General features: G+C 37.2%; 1 protein-coding gene across 1 annotated transcript in view; it reads left to right on the forward strand.

The window, feature by feature from the left end:
- Positions 1 to 23,063, forward strand: part of ddr2l (discoidin domain receptor family, member 2, like) — a 36,476-nt gene that overhangs the window by 10,558 nt on the left and 2,855 nt on the right. Inside the window, exons 2-16 of the mRNA XM_026240446.1 lie at positions 3,347 to 3,454; positions 3,555 to 3,657; positions 3,757 to 3,985; positions 6,651 to 6,798; positions 8,066 to 8,171; positions 8,930 to 9,116; positions 10,491 to 10,737; positions 11,605 to 11,697; positions 12,008 to 12,162; positions 12,473 to 12,677; positions 17,741 to 17,985; positions 18,918 to 19,045; positions 19,588 to 19,785; positions 22,047 to 22,281; positions 22,685 to 22,834. Coding sequence (XP_026096231.1) covers positions 3,394 to 3,454; positions 3,555 to 3,657; positions 3,757 to 3,985; positions 6,651 to 6,798; positions 8,066 to 8,171; positions 8,930 to 9,116; positions 10,491 to 10,737; positions 11,605 to 11,697; positions 12,008 to 12,162; positions 12,473 to 12,677; positions 17,741 to 17,985; positions 18,918 to 19,045; positions 19,588 to 19,785; positions 22,047 to 22,281; positions 22,685 to 22,834 — 2,490 coding nt within the window. The 5' untranslated portion in view covers positions 3,347 to 3,393. The remainder of the gene's footprint in view (positions 1 to 3,346; positions 3,455 to 3,554; positions 3,658 to 3,756; positions 3,986 to 6,650; positions 6,799 to 8,065; positions 8,172 to 8,929; positions 9,117 to 10,490; positions 10,738 to 11,604; positions 11,698 to 12,007; positions 12,163 to 12,472; positions 12,678 to 17,740; positions 17,986 to 18,917; positions 19,046 to 19,587; positions 19,786 to 22,046; positions 22,282 to 22,684; positions 22,835 to 23,063) is intronic.

Raw genomic sequence — 23,063 nt, forward strand, 5'->3', positions numbered from 1 at the left:
CTTATTATCAGTGTTGGGAACGTTACTTTAAAAAAGTAATTAGTTATAGTTACTCACTGCTTGTTCCAAAAAGTACAGTAACTGAGTTAGTAACTGAATTACTCTATAATAAAAGTAACTCGTTACCAGGGAAAGTAACTATTTGCATTACTGTAAAAAAAAAAGTTGCTATGTCAGAGAATTTGTACCTTTTTTTTTTTTTTTGCTGTTTTCACAAGTCAGATGAAATGAGTAGAACAGACAGGTACATAGTTTCAATATTTATTCCACGTCAACAGACAGCAAGAGTTTTATCCTGCACTTCAAGTACTGTCTTTGTAAGAAAAGTGTTTTTGGCCACTAGCTTTGTAGATGCGTGTCACACATTATATGTACATATTACATGCACGTTCTTGCCTTTGACCACAATGAATTTGAAGTAGTGCTTATATCTTCACCTTGAAAATGCCAACTTTTCATCGGATTGCTCCTGACTCGCCATCTCTGCTGCGAATCACTGTGTAGCTGTTGCGTGTGTGTGTGTGTTTGGTAGGCTTGTTGCGATAATCGGTGTTACCGGTGATACACGGTGTTTAACCCACCTACCGGTCATAGCACTTGACCACCGGCACCGTCCCCATCGTGTTGAAGTTTTAGCCTATAGCAATAAAGCACTTAATTCAGTTAGTGTCTACGTGCCTTCGTAATTTAGCGTAAGCGGAACGAGCGCCGCAATAAAGCAGCAGGTGTCCCATTTCATTTATCATTTGAGGAGAGTGAGGCGAGCTAACTGGCAAAGGATGGCGGAAGATCTGGTTTCAAAGCGAAATGCAAAAGCACCTATTTGGAAATATTTTGGATTCAAACCAAATGCCAACAGGGAACCTGAAAACGTTAACGAGGCAACCTGTAAACTTTGCCTGATGAAAGTGGCAGCATCCGGAGGTAACACTTCGAATTTACACGCACATCTTCAAGCACACCACAAAAATGAAGCGGCCAAGATGGGTCCAGCGGCAAAAATCGTCCACAAAAGCCTGACACACAAACACAGCCTTCGATAAGTGGTGCATTTGCGCGATGCACAAAATATAAAAGGGACAGGGTAGGTTACCTTATTTAACGAAGTTCTTGATGTTCGTTCGTTTCATATTCGATGGTTGTGCGTTTTTTTTTTTTTTTTTTTTTTTGCTGAAAAAGGCAGGCACTTTATTTAACGAATAGTGATTTTTTTTATATATAATTTCTTGTTTGATACTTGCACTATGTGTGCAGTGGTTCGTTCTGTTAATAAATGCACTTTAAAGGTGTTTCATAAGTGCTTTTGTTTAGTTTTTGCATGGTGTGTTAAGTTATTATTCATTTTGCAATAAAGATGTGTGTAATACAAGCGAGTGACTTATTGTTTTGTGTATTTTTATTAAGAATAAAATAAATTAACCTATGATTAATTCAAAAATGCTACTGAATTGCCGCTAATTAAAGTGAAAGTAAATTGAGACGTGTGCACGTCTGCACGACCGCATTTTCGGCCACCGGAAATCCCCGACACACAACCCCGGTGACACCGGGATTACCGATTAGATTTTTTTACACGTCGATTAACCTTTGGAAAAAATCCGTCACCGCAACATCCCTAGTGTTTGGCGCTGCTGGCGCAGCCGCGTGTGCCGCCATGTGTGTAAAAACACTGGCTCTGATTGGCTACCATGAAACACATGAGTCTGCCTTAGCAAATCACAACCGCTTATCTCGTCATTAACCCACCTGCTCACTCGCTGTGTGAGCCAGGGGTCCGTTCGGATTGCATAGTTTATTAAATCTATGCATAGTAACGCACCACATTTAACGTTCAGTAACGTTAACGGCGTTGTAACGACGGGAAAAGTAATTCGTTAGATTACCGCGTTACTGAAAAAATAACGTCGTTACCTAACGCCGTTCTTTTAAACGCCGTTATTCCAAACACTGCTTATTATATACATTTTTCTACATTTTGAACAGAAACAAAGTTACGGACCGCAGCTCTGATTGTTTGTTTCTTAATGGGGGAGATGTATTTCTGCAAATGTCAATAGGACCACTGGGAGGAGCCAGAGGAGCTTGATTTTTTCACAGATTATCTGTCTCATATTCTACTGTCAGGACATAATGACAGGTTTAACAAAAATGTAAAAAATATATTTTTACAAAAGTTACCTACTGCAGCTTTAATACTGCTAATAATAGGGTTAAATGTTTGTCTCAATCTCTAAGCATAAATATGAGCAATAATAGTGATGTTTGTTCTTTACCATTAATGATAAGGAGCAGGAGATGTGTAAAATGAGTTCTAAAGTTTTGGGTGGAAAACTATTTTATAGTTTGTTTGTGAGTAAGAGAGAGTCTGGTGGTTTAAAAAACAAAAACATTTTATTAGATAATCATGTCACAGAGTTTATGTTCGGCAAATGAACTTTTATTTATAAAATGCACAATAATAAGGCATGCATGAGTAATTGCTGGCAATAAAACATTATTGTTCACATAAAGTTTTATGTGCAGTCTCACATGCAAATAATGGCATGGTTCTTTTTTAAATTCTCAATGATACAGTGTGTTTTAAGAAAGACCTCTCTTATTCATCGCTAATGAGAATCCCACCCTGAATGAGGCAGATTTCTACGTGATTCCAGGCCACATCTGCTCTGGAATAGTTTGCATAGTTAGCATAGCAGTGATGCTAATATGACCTGTGGGTTCCCACAGGACTCAGAAAACCCAGAGGATTCTGCAGCTAAACCACGAATGAAAGCATCGTTTACAGTCGGCTCCCTTACAATGTGTTCAAAGATGTTTTCTTCTAATGCAAAATGTAAAAAAAGAAAAAAGAAAAAACATATATAAATATAAATAAATATTTTTATTTATTTATTTATTATAAACTTTTGGAAAAAAATGATTTATTATAAACTTATATTTGAGAAAACAAAATCTCACCAAGACTGCATTTATATGTAAAAATACAGTAAAAACAGTAATATTGTAAATACATAATGATGAATAAAATGGTTTATGTCTTTAAAAAAATCCCAAAACTTTTAGTATAGTAGTGTATATCTCAAAAACGTGTTTTTGTTGAATGTTTACAGTGTGTGTTTCATTTTTATTGACAATTTAAAAGAGGACTTGATTAGGTATTTAACCATTTCTGTGTTTCACATCTTTAAAATCTGCATCCTGGTTTTAGTTCGATCTTGTTCTCAATCTGGACCGTGTTTTGGTCTGCAGTAGGCTCTGATATTGTTCTGTTTTGATCGTTACATGTTTCTTTTGGCTGGAAATGAGTGGATGCTACAGTACTGCTATGTTTCTTTCTGTTCCTCAGAGATGTAGTCTGTAGTCTGGTCTGTCGGCAGACTCTGAGGTCTCACTATGCTGCTTTATCTGATGCTGACCATCTCACTAATAAACGTCAATGGCCAGATAGACCCAGGTAGAGTTACATCACATGCAGTCCCACACAAACATGTGCATTCATACAGACAGTGGCAAAAACATTCACTTTCTCACCATGTGCTCCTTCACCTCCTCAGCTCACTGTCGTTATCCTCTCGGTATGGAGGATGGGAGGATCAAAAACGATGACATCACTGCCTCCAGCCAGTGGTACGAAACCACAGGCCCTCAGTACGCAAGGTAACATCAGTAACATCCTATATAGTTTTAATTAAGGGTTATTTAATATTTTAGTACTTCAAGTTAAACTAAATAAAAATCTGTTTGTTGTGGCATCAGGTTAAACCGTGAGGAGGGGGACGGCGCCTGGTGTCCTGCTGGTCAACTGCAGCCCTCAGATGTTCAGTATCTTCAGCTTGACCTACGTCAGCTCATCTTTCTCACCGTCGTCGCTACACAGGGTCGCTACGCACGCAACTCCGGCAACGAATTTGCACGCAAATACCGTCTGGAGTACAGTCGCGATGGACACCGTTGGATCTCCTGGAGAAACCGCTTTGGTAGCGAGGTAAGTAAATGCATAAGAGTGTTTTTACTAAATGTTTGATTTTTAAATAAAAGACCTGAATGAACTGAAGTTTGATGCTAATATGTTAGATCAGTTAGCAATAATGCCATTCACTACTGTACAGTTTGGGATTGGTAAGTCTTTTATGCTCGCCAAGACTGCATTTATTTGATCAAAATACAGTAATATTATGAAATATTACTACAATTTAAAATAAATACTTAAATATATTTTAAAGTGCCATTATTATGTGTAATGAAAGGTTCATATTTTGGTTTTGGGAGTCCCCAACAATAGGTTGACATGCATGCAAGGTCAAAAAACTCTTTAACAGCGAATAACTTTACATCTGAGGCGTTTAAAGACTCTGTTTGTCCATTATTTATTTCTAAAGATACACGACAATGTATAAAGGGCTCCATTACCTTCTAAGTTACATTATGAAACTAATCAGTATTTGTAAAAATAGGCTAATGATTGCGTCATAACCACGCGACTCTCTGTCGCATTACCGTACAGACAGGAGGAGAAGCTCGCAGGCAATTAACTTAATATGGCGTACTGGCGTTACATTTTAAAATACTATACAAAATAATTAATCAGAATACTTACTCCTGCTCACTCACGCCAAAGAACTCCCCGCTCAAGCTCTCCGTCTCTGCAAGATTAACGATGGCAGTTCGCACGCACAGCTACTAGAAGATTTACATCTGTCACACAGGTTGCTGACGTCATCAAGCTTAGTTTGAGTCTGCGCGTCAGAAACGGAAGTGTTAAAAAACGCTAAAAATGGGCTTCACTTGTATCAATTGAGTTCCAATGGGGTCGCTGTGTCCATTTCTTTTACTGTCTATGGTAATGCCTGATGAAGCAGATGCAGTGCTGCTTTGTTTACAGCCATTACCGGGGAAACTGCTTTTTTACTGCTCCAAAAGCTGCACCTAGTGGCAAAGAATGAATTAGCATTTTCATTCAGACCAACACGAAAAGACCAACAGGTGGGCAGGCAATATGCTAATGATTCATGTTGACGTCAACATGAAATGGCTTGGGATTTGTTTTAAAGGGGGGGTGAAATGCTCGTTTTCACTCAATATCCTGTTAATCTTGAGTACCTATAGAGTAGTACTGCATTCTTCATAACTCCAAAAAGTCTTTAGTTTTATTATATTCATAAGAGAAAGATAGTCTGTACCGATTTTACCCGGAAAAACACGACCGGCTAGAGGCGTGACGTGTGGGCGGAGCTAAAGAATCACGAGCGCCAGTAGGCTTTTGCGTTGAGAGCATGTGGAAGCTGTGACATTACCTTGAGGAAAAAAACATCATCCAAAACAAACCATGGCTAACAGTCAGATTCAGCCGTTTATTTATGAGCCAGAATCAGATCCCGAGGCTGAAACTGAACGAGAGCAGCAGCAGCAACGACTCGCTCCGAGCGGGGGAGGGGACGCACTAACAAGGAGGCAGAAATATTTTAAGCAGTTTTACTCACCGCCTGCGGTTCCAACACACGATCGTGACCCTTTTTCGTTGGGATTGCATCATCCTTAAGAAATAAACGATACGCAAATCCATCGTCAAACTGGGCCTTGTTTGTAAAACAAATGCAGGGAACAAACAAAAACACTTGCACAACTCCGTTGATGCTCTGTAAAAATAAACTCCATCCACTGGTCCCTTAATGCTGTTTTTTTTGGTAATCTGTGCAGGGTTGTCTTGCCCTGGCAACCAAAAACACAGTTCTTTTGTGACTTTTCGCGACGCTCTCGCTCTGATCAGTGAATCGCTCTGATCAGTGAAATGTCTGTGCTCAGCCTCGCTATACAGGAGCGCGCGCTCTTCCGGCAGAAGTGCCCTAGGACCCATATAAGGAAATTCCGCTCCATCTAACGTCACACAGAGCCATACTCGAAAAAAACTTTCCGAAACTTGTGACAAACCGGAAGGAGTATTTTGGGAACAAAAATACTCCTTCAAACGTACAACTCAATTTTTGAAACTTTGTCCATGTTTAGCATGGGAATCCAACTCTTTAACAGTGTAAAAATCTCAGTATGCATGAAATAGCATTTCACCCCCCCTTTAAAAACGAATCTTTTAAATGATTCAGAGTGGACTCTTTCTTTTGAGAGACAGTAACTTTATACAAGGTGCACTTTGAGATTTTAAACTTTGCAGGATGTTCAAATCAAAAATCCATAATAGGGGCATTTTAAAATTGTATTTATTCCTGTAATGCAAAACTGAATTTTCAGCATCATTACCCCAGTCTTCAGTGTCACATGAAACTGCAGAAATCATTTGAATATGCTGATATGCTGCTTAAGTGTCTGCTTATAATAATCAGTTTTAAATAAGGGTTGGGTAGCGTAATATTTTTTTTGGAGAAAAAATTGTAACTTTTTTTTAGGTTTCTTTGATGAATGATTACAAAAAAATTGTAACATAACTTTTGATCGATTTAATGCATCCTTGGCGAATAAATTTTTTCTTTAAAAATGTTTTTTTGCATGGTTTCTATTTTCTATGATTGTATCTCATTGTGCAGCATTTTCACTTATGTTTGTCCATACAATTTTTATTATGTGGGAACCACTGCATGCTTATCCTGCTGTAACTATTTATGATCTGTGCCATACTGTTTAACTTATATCTTCTGCAGACTATAATGGGCAATATAAACACCTATGACTCTGTGGTGCGAGACCTTCACCCTCCCATCATTACTCAATTCTTACGTTTGATTCCCGTCACCGATGCCGTACACACTGTGTGTATGAGAGTAGAGCTTTTTGGATGCGCCTGGCAGGGTAAGTCATAAGAATTACAGAATTAAAATTATGCAATTAAAAAAAAAAAAAAGTATTAATCTGATCCTTCTGTTGCTGCATATTGGAGACCTCTATACTAACTAAAACCATTTTTGTTACTTGAAATAAAATAAACTTTAAGTGAAAATATAAAAAAGTATTTTATTTTAGCTATTTGCAAACATTGCTTATTTTCCTTTAGTTTATCTTAATGTGCTAAAATAAGAAAAGGTAAAACTGACAAAAAAAACTAAACAAAAAAAACCTTGGTATGTGTACTGTGTTAAGCTAACTGAGATTTGTCATAGAGCTTGCTATTTATTGATTTCGATTGCTTCCATTGTCCTCATTTTAAGTTGCTTACAAATAAAAGCATCTGCTAAATCACAATTAAATACAATTTTATTAAAACTATATAAACACACAAAAAAAATTAAAACAGCAAATATAAAAAAAATTAAAATAAAATCTATAATATGATCTCAATTATACTAAGCTAACCCTGTAAACAAACTACAAACACTTCTAGAGGTAGTTGAAAATGAGTGTAGACACTCATATGGTTAAATGCTTTCAAACAGCTACTAAAATGCCCCCTCTCTGCCTACTGACCTAATTCTAAAACATTACAGGAAGTGCTGCTGAAGCGCACCCAGCCAAAAGGATTTAAACTTTGCCGTATGAAATCCTAAGTTTGGTTTGAAGGAGGAAAATAAAGTAAAAAGCACAATGTTCTCTTTCCAGTCCTGATTCTAACACAAACCCACTGTGTTCAGCACAGTTTTGTGGCTATCAGAGCAGAAACAAAAGCTGCTACTCTCCATATGGTTTTATTAGTTGTCTCCCTTTGCATTCAGAAGTAATTTGCACGAGTTTGTTTCATAATATAAGATTGAAAAAGCTCATACATGTGTACTCCTGCCCCTCAAAGAAATCAGTACTGAATTGACCGAAAGTGGACAGAGCAGGTATAAACGGGAATGTGTCTCCTTGTCTGCTTGTGATCCATCATGCATCTTGATACTGGGTGTTAACAGCGCCTCAGTTTCAATCTCGCATATGGGCTACAGACCGAAGCAGATCGCTTTGGCATCTCACATCCGAGCAGCTGTGGCCTGTGTAGATTTGACCCCCTAGAGTCTGATTTGCTGTTTAGTTTCATTTGACCTCAATTACTCCAGTGCCTTAAACGTGAGCAACGTGAAACGATTAATCACATTCTAGAGCTAACGCAATATTAAAGTTTTCTCTTTCTCCTGCTGTGCAGATGGCCTGACGGCGTACAGCTCTCCAGAGGGCCAGACCATGATGGCTCCTGGTTATCCCATCACACCTCTCAACGACTCCACGTACGACGGGGCCCTGGAACGCAGGTGAGGGTCTGATCCAAGGTGGAACGATTCAGAGTATATTTATATGTCCAATATTGGTTTTACATAAAGCATAAATATGTTTTAAACAGTGAATCTCAATGATGTTGAGTATATATATATATATATATATATATATATATATATATATATATATATATATATATAATTTTATAAACACATATATATATATATATATATATATATATATATATATATATATATATTAAAAAAAGATTAGTTTTTTACATTTAAGCATCAAAAACAAATGTATCATATTTAGGATAAATAAATATTGAATTGGGATTGCTGAATATTGATGATGAATGAACATTGATTTTAAGATACACTAAAGATCACATTTAATGTTGTAGTTTAGTGTTTTTAAAGATTCATTTTAAGTATTTTAGATGACATAAAAGGTAATTGAAATATAAAAGTAAATAATGAAAAAAAGTACACTGCCATTCAAAAATTGAACCAGAAAGTTTTTTAAAAAAGAAAAAATGACAGTTAAGACAATTATAGTGTTGCGAAATATTTTTTGTTTTCAAATTCATCAAAGAATCCTAACTTTTTTCTTCACATTGGCTCTTTGTCCTCTTCTTTCCTGACTTGCTGATGTGGGTCAACTTCGGGATTGTGGACTTTTCAGGGTCATCCTGTGGCAGAACAATCAATATTGTTCTTAAGTTCTAGAATGAATGCTAATCACTCCTCGCCCAAAGCTAAGTGCTTCCTGTCTCTCTCTGCTCCCACAGGAAGCTGTCTGGGGGTCTGGGTCAGCTGACAGATGGGGTGATTGGTCAGGATGACTTTGTACAGAGAAGACTGGACCGCTTGTGGCCCGGATATGACTATGTGGGCTGGAGGAACGACAGCTTGGGCCCTGGATATGTAGAGATGGAGTTCCAGTTTGACAGACAGAGAAACTTCACTTCTATGAAGGTGAGAGCGATGCAGTGATAGAAGTTAACAGGACCAGGTTAACTGCAAAGCAAAGCTTGTACTTTTGATAAGGAGCAGTAATATTGTGAAATGTTATTACAACCCAAACAACTGTTTTCTATTAGAATATATTCTAAAACAGAATTTATTTCCGTCATCAAAGCTGAATTTACAGCATCATTACTCCAGTCTTCAGTGTCACATGATCTTCAGAAATCATTCTAATATACTGATTTGCTGCTCAAGAAACACTTATTATTATCATTATTGAAAAGGAAACCTTGATATGTTTTTTTAAGGATTTTTTTGATGAATGGAAAGTTTATGTGACTATATAAATATTTTATAACATGTCATTTTCAATTTAATGCATCCTTTCTAAATAAAAATATTACAGATTTTTTTTTTTTATTATACCGACCCCAAAACTTTCTAACAATAGTGTATAATATTTAAATATAGTGGTAATTCACTTGAAAATTACAACTGTGTGTATTTTGATGTTTATTTATTTCTGGTCCACATTGTAAATGCCTCATTCTAAATTAATTTTGTAAACTGAGGGACAGTGTAATTATTTTATGACCATAATTATTTTCTGTGCCACTAATGCTGTTAAAAGAACTCAACGCTTCTCTTCACCATGTGCACAGTTTGTGTTCTGGTTTACATCTGTAGTGTCTGTAATTTGAACTTGATGTGCTTTGAATGTAGCAGTAATTATACACCGTATTTCACACATAATAACACGTGATTACATGTTGGAGCAGGATTGTTTGCCATAATTACGGTGCTTATTGTGTCTGTATATAATCATGCCAGTGTCTGTGGATTGGGTAGTTTAGGTTCTTAATCTTGAAGTAATGATTTTATATTAGAAAATAACATGTTTATTGAAGTCGGGCAATTTTGTTTTAGTTGCTTTTTTATTTACATATTTTTATTTATTTGTAAGTCAGCATAAAGTCAATTTAATTGCATGCATTCGTTTAAAAGTTTGGGGTGAGTAAAATAGTTTACTTTTTTTATTTTTTATAAATATAATATTTTACTTATTTTATTTTTATTGTGACATTTGTATGTTATAGATTTTTTTTGTAACGTTATAAATGTCTTTACTGTTACTTTTGATCAATTGAATGCATCCTTGCTCCACTACTTTACATAATTCCCAGTTTTCAGGAATTCAATCCAATCGAATCCCAATGAATACAGTTCGAATTAAACATCCTGCTTAACTTGGAAATATATTGCTTTATGAAAACAAAAAAGTGGGTTATAAATGTCATCCATGTTGACTTTAGTATGAGGAACTGAAAAAGCTTCAAATGTGAGCCTTCAGGTGTTATTGATGCTTATTAATTCTCTTTTTAGGTTCACAGTAATAACATGTTCTCTCGGGGCGTGAAGATCTTCGCATCCGTGTCCTGTGTCTTTAAGCTGCACCTCATTTTGGAGTGGGAAGCAGAACTGGTGGAGTTTCACACCGTTCTAGATGACCGGAACCCGAGCGCTCGCTATGTGACGGTCCCGTTAAAGCACAGATCGGCCACGGCGCTGCGCTGCCGCTTCTACTTTGCTGACACTTGGATGATGTTCAGCGAGATCTCGTTTCAGTCTGGTATGAAATAAGAACAACTCAACTCATCCTCCCATTGGTATTCTCAGTATCACCTCATTAAAATACAGCCAGAGCTGTGATATGCTTTTCATATTATCATTCCCAATATCATCATTTCAACTCAATTTCCTGTGATGATGCAAAGCTGAGTTATACACCAGTCTTCAGTGTCACATGATCCTTTAGAAATCATTCTAATATGCTGCTCAAGAAACATGTCTTGTCATTATTAATGTTTAAAACTGTTGTGCCTTGATGAATAGGAATTTTTCTTACAAGATTTATATGAAATGGATTGTTTTGTAAAAATAAAAAATTATTTTCTGCCACTTTTGATTAATGTATCCTTGCTGAATAAAAACGTCAGTTTCTTTATACATTTGCAAATGCATACGTGACCCTGGACCACAAAACCAGTAATAATAGTCATCTTTTTTAAATTGAGATTTATACATCATACATAAGCTGAATAAATACGTTTTCAAATGATGGACAATATTTGGTTGAGATACAACTATTAGAAAATCTGTTATCTGAGGGTACAAAAGAAAAATTAACTGCATATTACTAATCATAAATTACGTTTTGATATATTTACGGTCAGAAATTTACAACATATCTTCATGGAACATGATCTTTACTTAATATCCTAATGATTTTTAACGATAATTTTGACCCATACAATGTTAACTTTGTCTATTGATACAAATATACCCCAGCGACTGAAGACTGGTTTTGTGCTCCAGGGTCACGTATGTCCCTTGCAACCTTTAGGAAAAACTAGACCCCAAATCATTACTAATCATTATAAATGCATTTTTAAGTAGGTGTAGTAATTTCCTGTGTTTTAATTATTTTCCACTGCAGCAACTAATGTGCTTCCCACCCAGAAGCCCCCAGTATTGACCCCTCCTTCATATGAGGTTAACAGCAAAGTACCACAAACTACACAAAAAACAGGTAAAGAGTCATTGTGCTGAGAAAATCCAGCGTTTTTACAGTCACTGTGGAGTCATTTGATACTGTATACTCTCTTAATTCATGTTATTCCAAAGAAAATTGAATGTTTGTCTAACCAAAGCCATATAGAGACTGCTTTTCCTGATTCAGTCAGTTTCCGATGAATACAAATGAAGGAAATGTGTCACATTATAGAAAGTAAAAATGGGTTGTGAACACCACATCCTGTTGGCTTTAACTGAAAATGCCTGTACTAACTTGTGTTACACACTTTGACTGAACTTGATTAACCCACATGTGTTTTTGACAGAGGACCAGACGACAGCAAAACCATTAAAACCAGGCTCTCCTGAAGAGGCCAGTACATCGATTCTGATTGGCTGTCTGGTGACTATTATTCTTCTACTAGTGGTGATCATCTTCCTGATTCTGTGGTGCCAATATGTGTGCAAAGTCCTGGAGAAGGTGAGTGTGCAGTTTATGATGATATACTTGAGTAGCATAAGGTACCTTGGTATAGCTTACTGAAAGGATGAGCATAGTTGAATTTAAATATGTCACTTCACAGACATGTTTAGAAGTTGTGTCTCTAAAATTTTTCCCTTGAATGCATAGCTTCAAAAAAGGGTGTTTTGTTTTCTTACCGACATTCTACATTATTTCTGAATGTGGTGATAAAATGTGGTTTTCACATAGATGCAGATGATCTGTGGGTTTCTTCACCTAACAATGCAAAGTGATCCAGAGTAATTGAAATTGTCTCTCTGTGTCTCAGGCTCCGAGGCGAATTTTGAAGGATGAGGTGACAGTGCGTTTGTCCTCTAGCAGTGACACTATAATTCTGCAGACTCCTCCGGTGCCCCCGCGCATCTCCCTCGACCCGCCCTACGAGAGGATCTTCCTGCTGGACCCCCAGTACCAGGATCCCGCCGCGCTCAGGAGCAAACTTCCCGAGCTGTCGCAGAGTGCAGAAGCTTCTGGTATCTTCTATTATTATACATAAACACACACTAGCTCTGTCTCAAACACTGGTGAGCTGCCTCGCTATTTTTTTTAGAATCGTTACAATATAATGTAGCCAGAATTTAAAACTATTGCCTTAAAGGGAGAGTTCACCCTAAAAATATAATTCAGTCATTTACTCACTCTCAAGTTGCTCCAAACCTATATGAGTTTCTTTCTTCTGTTGAATGCAAAAGAAGATATTTCGAAGAATGTTGTTAACGAACAGTTGCTGGTAAAACATGTTTGAAACAACATGAGGGTGAATAATTACAGAACGTTAATTTGGGGGGAACTATACCTTTAAGTCATTGCATAGCAGTATAAAAGCAGCATATTTTTAATTCATTTAATCAAATATATACATATATATTGAGTTTTTTGTTTGTTTTTTGATTAAAAAAAGGCATTTTGCGTGTTCACCAAGGCTGCATTTATTTGATCGAAAATACAATAAAAACAGTAATATTGTGAAATACTATTACAAGATAAAATAAGGATTTTATATGTGATTATATATTAATTTATACCTTATTCCACCATCTTAATATTTTTGTTCAAAAGAACAGTATTTATTTGTAACATTTATAAAAGTCTTTGCTGTCTCTTTTGATCAATTTAATGCCTCCTTGCAGAATAAGAGTATTAATTTCTCTTTTCATCACTGAATATCTGAACATGATGTCCTTTCTCAAACTAACCACTTGTACTGTAGTTCTTCTATTTTTCATCCTGTTGAACTTGATTTCATTGACATTTGTTTCCTCAACAGTTTGCATGCTGCCTGCCAGTGCACTTTTCCATTCTTCTTCCTCTAGTCTTGCATTCTTTACCTTATGCTTGCAGTCTATGAACTCCACCTGACCTTGTCACCAGACTGAAGGACTTTGCAAGGGTAAGAACTGATGCTAGATTTTCATATGGTCATTTTTTGACACTCTGTGGTTTCTTGCACATAGACACCTCAGGGTTATGGTTGAAATAACGTGAAGTTGGCCTGTTCCTCTGTTGTCTTCTTCTGCTTTTTCTGTCTCTATTTCTTCCTCTTTCTCCCAATCTTCATCAACAAAGCGACATGATTGTCAATATTTCGAATTTTGTAAAGGCATATATAGTACTTAAAGGGATAATCCACTTGAAAATTAAAATTTGGTCAACATTTACTAACCCTCATGCTGTGCCTCAGATTCAAGTGCCACGTAAACCAATCATCTCTTCCTCTTTACTATTTATAGCACAAAGTAAACACAGTTTTCCAAGTTCAAGTCAACCAACGTTAAAGGGTCAGTTCACCCAAAAATCTAAATTATGTCATTAATGACTCACCCTCATGTCGTTCCAAACCCGTGAGACCTCCGATCATCTTCAGAACACAGTTTAAGATATTTTAGATTTAGTCCGAGAGCTCTCAGTCCCTCCATTGAAACTGTGTGTACGGTATACTGTCCATGTCCAGAAAGGTAAGAAAAACATCATCAAAGTAGTCCATGTGACATCAGAGGGTCCGTTGGAATTTTTTGAAGCATCAAAAATACATTTTGGTCCAAAAATAGCAAAAACTATGACTTCATTCAGCATTGTCTTCTCTTCGGGGTCTGTTGTGAGCACGTTCACTGCAGTGTTAGATGTCCAGTTCGCGAACGAATCACTCGATGTAACCGGGTCTTTTTGAACCAGTTCACCAAATCGAACTGAATCGTTTGAAATGGTTCGCATCTCCACTAAGCATTAATCCACAAATGACTAAAGCTGCTAACTTTTTTAATGTGGCTGACACTCCCTCTGAGTTCAAACAAACCAATATCCCAGAGTAATTCATTTACTCAAACAGTAACTGACTGAACTGCTGTGAAGAGAGAACTGAAGATGAACACCGAGCCGAGCCAGATAACGAACAATAGACTGACTCGTTCTTGAGTCAAGAACCGGTTGCATCTGTTTTCGGATCACCAGTAGTTCTTTCGGACAGTTCGATTCAATAAATCGGTTGAAGAAAACGGTTCACCGGTTCTTTTGCGCTCGACGTAATGGTGTCATTGGCGATGATTACCCTTGATTCAAGCCTTCGGTTTACCTGGGCTCATAACATTAGCACCGAATCAGTTCAGAATCAATCATCAAAAGAATCAGTTCGGTTCAGACGCTCTGTGTGTCGGTCTGCTTCACACTGAATCACACATGCGCAGTGTCATCAGCTCCTCGGTTCTCGAATCAGACGAGTCCGACAGAAACGGTTCTTGACTCATGAACGAGTCAATGTTTTGTTCGTTATCTGGCTCGGCTTGGTGTTCATCTTCAGTTCTCTCTTCACAGCAGTTCAGTCAGTGTACTGTTTGAGTAAATGAATTACTCTGATGTCACATGGACTACTTTGATGATGTTTTTCTTACCTTTTTGGACATGGACAGTATACCGTACACAGAGTTTCAATGGAGGGACTGAGAGCTCTCGGACTAAATCTAAAATATAATATAAAAAAAAAATACTGTGGAAGTCCATTAAACAATATTTTTAGGATTATTGTTAAAGGTGCTGTATGTAAGTTTTTGACTGTACTAAAGAATAAAAATACCATAATATGTTTGCAGATATTTAAGAAACATGCTAAGTTAAAGGTCCCCTTCTTCGTGATCCCATGTTTTAAACTTTAGTTAGTGTGTAATGTTGTTGTTGGAGTATAAATAATATCTGTAAAATTCTAAAGCTCAAAGTTCAATGCCAAGCGAGATATTTGATTTAACAGAATTCGCATACAAAAAACGACCCGTTTGGACTACATCCCTCTAGTTCCTGCAGTAATGACGTCACTAAAACAGTTTTTTGACTAACCTCCGCCTACATGAATTCACAATAAGGGGGCGTGGTCTTGTTGCCCTCTGACGGAGAAGAAGGAAGAGCTGCATTTGTGTTCGACATGTCATTGAAACGCTGTTATTTTCATCTCGGAGTCTAATCATCTTTGTTTGGGCTTCCCAGGAACGCTGTACTTTGACATTAATGGTTACAATTTATGTTTAACTCGGTTCCCGAAAATTATAATCAACATGTAAAACTATGTGCAGCACATTTCGCTGAAGACAGCTTGCTGAGGACAACTTCCTCAATCTCAATCAGTTTAATGCCGGATTCGCAAAAAGATTATTCTTGAAAGATGGAGCAGTTCCCTCTTTGTCTGGAGTAGGCGTTGTTTATGGACCACAACCGGTAAGTGTATTTTATTATTTAAAGGGGGGTGAAATGCTATTTCATGCATACTGAGGTTTTTACACTGTTAAAGAGTTGGATTCCCATGCTAAACATGGACAAAGTTTCAAAAATTAAGTTGTACGTTTGAAGGAGTATTTCTGTTCCAAAAATACTCCTTCCGGTTTATCACAAGTTTCGGAAAGTTTTTTTCGAGTATGGCTCTGTGTGACGTTAGATGGAGCGGAATTTCCTTATATGGGTCCTAGGGCACTTCTGCCGGAAGAGCGCGCGCTCCCATATAGCAAAGCACTGAGAGCACAACAGACATTCACTGATCAGAGCGAGAGCGTCGCGAAATGTCACAAAAGAAGTGTGTTTTTGGTTGCCAGGGCAAGACAACCCTGCACAGATTACCAAAAAAAAAAAACAGCATTAAGGGACCAGTGGATGGAGTTTATTTTTACAGAGCATCAACGGAGTTGTGCAAGTGTTTGTGTTTGTTCCCTGCATTTCGAAGATGCTTGTTTTACAAACAAGGCCCAGTTTGATGACGGATTTGCGTATCGTTTATTTCTTAAGGATGATGCAATCCCAACGAAAAAGGGTCACGATCGTGTGTTGGAACCGCAGGCGGTGAGTAAAACTGCTTAAAATATCTCTGCCTCCTTGTTAGTGCATCTGCCTCCCATGCCGGAGACCCGGGTTCGAGCCCCGCTCGGAGCGAGTCGTTGCTGCTGCTGCTCTCGTTCAGTTTCAGCCTCGGGATCTGGTTCTGGATCATAAATAAACGGCTGAATCTGACTGTTAGCCATGGTTTGTTTTGGATGTCTTTTTCCTCACGGTAATGTCACAGCTTCCAAACGCTCTCAACGCAAAAGCTTACTCGCGCTCGTGATTCTTTAGCCCCGCCCACACGTCACGCCTCCAACAGTTTCTGTAACTTATTACACAAAAGGCAATGCTGTTTAGCTTTGTTAACTAGATGTTAGGGCTGTGCAAAAAAACGAATGCGATGTTCATGCGCATCACGTCAGTAAAAACCCTCCTGTGATTATATGTACATCTCCAGCATGTGCGTTCTAGCCCAATCACGTTAGCAGGAGGTCAGCCTGCTCTAAGCTGGTGTCGAATCACAACACAGGAACCGCTGGCACAATCAGAAAGTCGTTACGTATTTCTGAAGGAGGGACTTTATAGAACAAGGAAGTCATCAGACCGTTTTTGTGACAGTGAAAACAGCGGTATACAGATAGGTGAATTGTGTGAAAAATACTGTGGTTTTTTACACGCGAAACATGAACACATGTTATATTACACACTGTAAACACAATCAAAGCTTCAAAAAAGCACGAAAAACGGGACCTTTAACATATTTATCTGAAAAACAATGCTACAGTCAGTTATTCTCCTTTGAAAATGTGCGTTCCGGGCCGGAATGACGATCTCTGTATCAGTTTGTGAAACCAGCCTCGTTTACCCAATTGTATTTCAGCAACTCGGGTTGCCAGTTGTCAATATTTCATTTCAGTCATGGAAGCTGGCAAACAAAAGTGTTTGTGTCGTCAATCTGGCAACCTGCGCGTGCATCAACTCTGAGAAGAAGAGACAGAGTGAAAAAAAACCCTCTCCAATATTTTGAATTTGGACTGCAATACCTACTTCAACCACTGGGTTTCAATCCTACATACAGCACCTTTAACCAAACCATTTTGGAGTCCTATTGGTTAACTAACTAACAATTTTGGCTCCCATTTACTTCCTTTGAACAGTATGAAAATGCTATCAAAGTCAACAGGATCCCAAACAGTTTGTTTAAAAAGTCTTTAAAATGCTTTTTTTTTTTTTGTCTCTGTAGCCTGTAGCGGAGGATACGCCGAACCTGACGTGACCCTGTGCACCCCACACCAGTGTTTTCAGAGCAGCGTCCCGCACTACGCTGAAACCGACATCATCAGCCTGCAGGGGGTCACTGGCAGCAACATGTACGCCGTTCCGGCCCTCACCGTAGATTCCCTGACGCGGAAGGACATCTCCGTGGCCGAGTTCCCACGAGAGAGGCTGCTGTTCAGAGAGAAACTGGGAGAAGGCCAGTTTGGTGAGGTGAGTCAGAAGCAGCTTTCATTACCGCTGCTGTTGTTCTGTTGGCTCGCTTCTGGACGCACTTGAATTGTCTTTAATTCTGAGTTATTTGGGATGTTTTCATGCACTGTTTACACTGTTTTATACAAACAGTGCTGCAATGCCTGATATTTGTTTGGTGAAATTACAGTGTTTCCCAGAAAACCCTGTTATTAGTGACCACACATGAATATTATATATGGCTTTATTAAGAAAAACTATGGAAATCTAGAGTGAGAGCCAAGGATTTTATGCAGTAGTGTTACTAATACTTTTTTATCTCTGTTGACCCTGATTATTGTGTTACTATGGTGACACCACGGCAATACCATAGTACTGTGACACACAGTACTGTATGATATACAAAAGTTTTGTTTTGTAAGAGTTTCTAATGCTCACCCAGGATGAATTAATGTAATTATAAAATACCAAAAAAGAAAAATTTAATTTTCTAAAATATTATTACAATTTAAAAAAACTGTTTTCTATTTTAACATATTTTAAAATATATATTTTATTCCATTGACAAAAGCTGAATTTTAAGCACATTTACTTTCTATTCTATATTCTATATTATGATTTACTCATTTTGCTGCTCAAGAAACATCTATTAATATCAATCTTATTCATTATTATCAATGTTGAATCAGCATTGAATATATTTGAAGGAATCATGATATGAGAGTTTGGTATAAAAACATAGAAATAAATATTTTGCAACTTTATAAATGCCTTTAATGTGACTTTTGATCAGTTGAATGCATCAGTGTTAAATACAAATTTCTTTCTTATATACCCAAGACTAGTTTATACACTGGTACAGTGATTACAATATTTTTACACAGTAAGGAATTCTTAGTGTATGCCAAATAAAGTTTGCTCGCCCATGTTCATACTGTTGTTGCTGTTTCCAGGTGCATTTGTGTGAGGCGGAGGGTTTGGCTGAGTTTCTGGGAGAGGGTGCCGTGATACCGGAGCAGAACGGCAGGCCGGTGCTAGTAGCAGTTAAACAACTCCGAGCGGATGCCACCAGCACTGCCAGGTTTGAGGGGGAAAAACACACACACACACACACAAAAACTATTTATTGGAAAGTTGCATCATAGAATGAGGCTTCTGGGAAGCTCTTGCTAAAAAGTTTGGAAATTTTTATGTAATTTTGGTGTGTTTTATTTGGTCGGAATTAAATGGAGTGGATCATGGATTAAGACAAACAATAGGCAGATGAAATGCAGTGTTTAAACAGTTTTTTTGTTTGTTTATATAGCAAAAATTATTTATTAATTTATTTTAAAAAAAATGAAAAAAAAAATTATATATTCAGTTATACCTGTCATATATAATTTCAATTATTTTGTCATATATTCCTATACTCGTAATAGACTCTTAATCCTTCATAAAATGTGTCAAATTGTTATAAATACACAGTTATCATAAGAATGTTTCTGTCAAAAAGTGTCCATCTGTTAACAGCTGGAATTTATTTCTCATTTATTGTTGTCAGTCGGTATTTACTGATGGATGTTGACCTGTAACCTTTCTCCTGATCCCGTGATAACCTTTCTGACTTCTGTGTCTGTGTAGAAATGACTTCCTGAAGGAGATAAAGATCATGTCGCGTCTGAATAACCCAAACATCATCCAGCTGCTGTGCGTGTGCGTGAGCTCCGACCCGCTCTGCATGGTGACGGAGTACATGGAGAACGGAGACCTCAACATGTTCCTGTCCCAGAGAGAGATAGAGAGCACTCTCACGCATGCCAACAACATTCCGTCTGTCAGGTGTGTCCATCATTATGAAGGAGTATGACATGTACAGACTTTCATCTCCAGACAGGGGTCAATATCGCTATTCTACAAGTCAGAGTTGAGATTAACGTTCTTAACCTCCGAATTCTTCAACTTAACCTTCCAGTTTCAAGTCAGCTCTCAATTTATGATGGAAATGTTTCAGATTACAAGCCAAGTTTTGAAGTGAGACCTCTGAGTCATCAAGTCATAATAATAATGTGGAAATCATTTCAATGTGAAGGATGTTTTTTTTTTTTACAATCAATTGCTAAACACAAAATGGAGCACACATTTATTCACCCTCGTGCCATTTTAAACCTGTATTATTTTCTTTTTTTCCCTTTCCTATGTTAATATTATTTATGTACTATTATAGTATTTAATACCATTGTTTTTATTTTTCATCATTTTAATTTAGTTTGTTTTAGTCATTTTGTCATATACTTTTGTCATTTTATTCATTTTAGTAATTTTTTTTTCTGTTTATCTTTCATTTGAGCAATTTGAGCACTATGTACATTTTGAAGTTTATTGCCAACAAAACATTTCAGATTTTCCTTTGTTTTTACATTTTAAAGGGTTAGTTCATCGAAAAATCAAAATGATGTCATTAATAACTCACCCTCATGTCGCTCAAACCCGTGAGACCTCCGATCATCTTCAGAACACAGTTTAAGATATTTTAGATTTAGTCCGAGAGCTCTCAGTCCCTCCATTGAAGCTGTCTGTGCGGTATACTGTCCATGTCCAGAAAGGTAAGAAAAACATCTTCAAAGTAGTCCATGTGACATCAGAGGGTCAGTTAGAATTTGTTGAAGCATCGAAAATACATCTTGGTCCAAAAATAGCAAAAACTACGACTTTATTCATCATTGTCTTCTCTTCCGTGTCTGTTGTGAGAGAGTTCAAAACAAAGCAGTTTGTGATATCCGGTTCACGAACGAATCATTCGATGTAACTGGATCTTTTTGAACCAGTTCACCAAATCGAACTGAATCGTTTTAAACAGTTCGCGTCTCCAATAAGCATTAATCCACAAATGACTTAAACTGTTAACTCTTTTAATGTTGCTGACACTCCCTCTGAGTTCAAACAAACCAATATCCCGGAGTAATTAATTTACTCAAACAGTACACTGACTGAACTGCTGTGAAGAGAGAATTGAAGATGAACACCGAGTTCGAACTGGATATCACAAACTGCTTTGTTTTGAACTCTCTCACACACAGACCCGGAAGAGAAGACAATGCTGAATAAAGTCGTAGTTTTTGTTATTTTTGGACCAAAATGTATTTTCGATGCTTCAACAAATTCTAACTGACCCTCTGATGTCACATGGACTACTTTGATGATGTTTCTCTTACCTTTCTGCACATGGACAGTAGACCGTACACACAGTTTCAATGGAGGGACTGAGAGCTCTCGGACTAAATCTAAAATATCTTAAACTGTGTTCTGAAGATGATCGGAGGTCTTACTGGTTTGGAACGACATGAGGGTAAGTTATTAATGACATAATTTTGATTTTTGGGTGAACTAACCCTTTAATGTTTTCATGTAATACTTTATAACGAATTTAACGAAAAAACTTTAATAGTTTTGATAATAAAAAGTTTCACACAGAAGACTTTTAACTGAATATATGCACTGTTCTTATGAAATCTAATGTTCAAAAGACAAAAAGGTATCATAAACCTTGTTCAAATTTCTTTTGCACTGTATCCAAAGCCTTCTGAAGCCAAAATGTAGTTTTATATGAGAAAAAAAAGATCAAACTAAAGTTACATTTCAGTAACACTTAAAGCCTTAAAATACTTAAAGCCTTTTTTTTTAATAATGCATTCTAAAGGTATTCATAATATACATTGTAATGAATTATATCCCATCATGAATAATTAAATATAATAAATAAAAGCATTTTCAAATGTAAAATGTATTATATATCAATACATTATAAGTTTTAATGGTGGAACAACAAATATTTATGTATTATAACTGTGGTTGCAGTTATTCAGAAGATCATACAGTGCATTATAATATCCATTACAAGGCATAATTAATGCATTATACCTGCTTTTATAATACATTATATATAGAATCTTTTAAGGAAATTTCCATCTCCATTATTCGCTTTCAAGTAGTCAGGCGTGGTACTGGTTGAATTTGACACTGGTTTGAAGCCAGGTCATGTTTGTGTGCCTTTGCTGTTTTATTTGTCATGAACTCAGACTCTTTTATTTCTGTCTGTGCAGCCTTGCTGACCTGTTGCACATGTCGGTGCAGATCTCTTCTGGGATGAAGTACCTGGCTTCTCTGAATTTTGTGCATCGTGATCTGGCCACACGGAACTGCCTCCTGGACCGCCACCTCACCATAAAGATCTCTGATTTCGGCATGAGCAGAAACTTGTACAGCAGTGATTACTATCGTATACAGGGGCGCGCTGTGCTGCCTATACGCTGGATGGCCTGGGAGAGCATCTTACTGGTGAGAGAAAGAGAGGCTGTAAATACTGTTCATTTCATTAAAGATTCATTTGTAAGAAATGTATCTCAGTTTCCACAAAAATAATAAGCAGCACAACTGTTTTCAGCATTTATTAATAACAATAAAGGTTTCTTTAGCAGCAAATCAGCCTATTAGAATGATTTCTAAAGGATCGTGTGACACTGATCAGCTTTGCATCACAAGAATGAATTACATTTTAAATATATTCAAACATTCATTTTAATTTGTTATAATATTTCACAATATTACTGTATTTTTAATCAATTGACTGGAGCCTAGGTGAGCAGAAGAAACATCTTTCAAATCTTACATATAACTCTTAGATGTGGCTTTCTTCCTTTGCATCAGTGCATTGTGTGTTACATGTGTGTGTGTGTTTTAGGGGAAGTTCACAACAGCTAGTGACGTGTGGGCATTTGGAGTAACCCTGTGGGAGATCTTCACTTTATGTAAGGAGCAGCCCTACAGCCTGCTGTCTGATGAACAGGTCATCGAGAACACCGGCGAATTCTTCAGAAACCAGGGGAGACAGGTACAAACTGGTTTTGGTTTTCGATTTGATTTGAAGTGAGTGAGTGAATCATCTGAAGTTAAGTGAATTGTTCTGTGGTAAAGCAACTCAACCTGAAGTGAATTGAACTAAACTGGCACCATTCTGAAGTAGAATTAGTGGGGTTCCTGTGGGTTTTAAAAGCCTTAAATTCGGTTTGTATTTAAAGTATTTAAAGGCTTAGTTCACCCAAATCTGAAAATTCTGTCAT

Source organism: Carassius auratus, linkage group LG30F (assembly GCF_003368295.1).
Source record: "Carassius auratus strain Wakin linkage group LG30F, ASM336829v1, whole genome shotgun sequence".
NCBI lineage: Eukaryota > Metazoa > Chordata > Actinopteri > Cypriniformes > Cyprinidae > Carassius > Carassius auratus.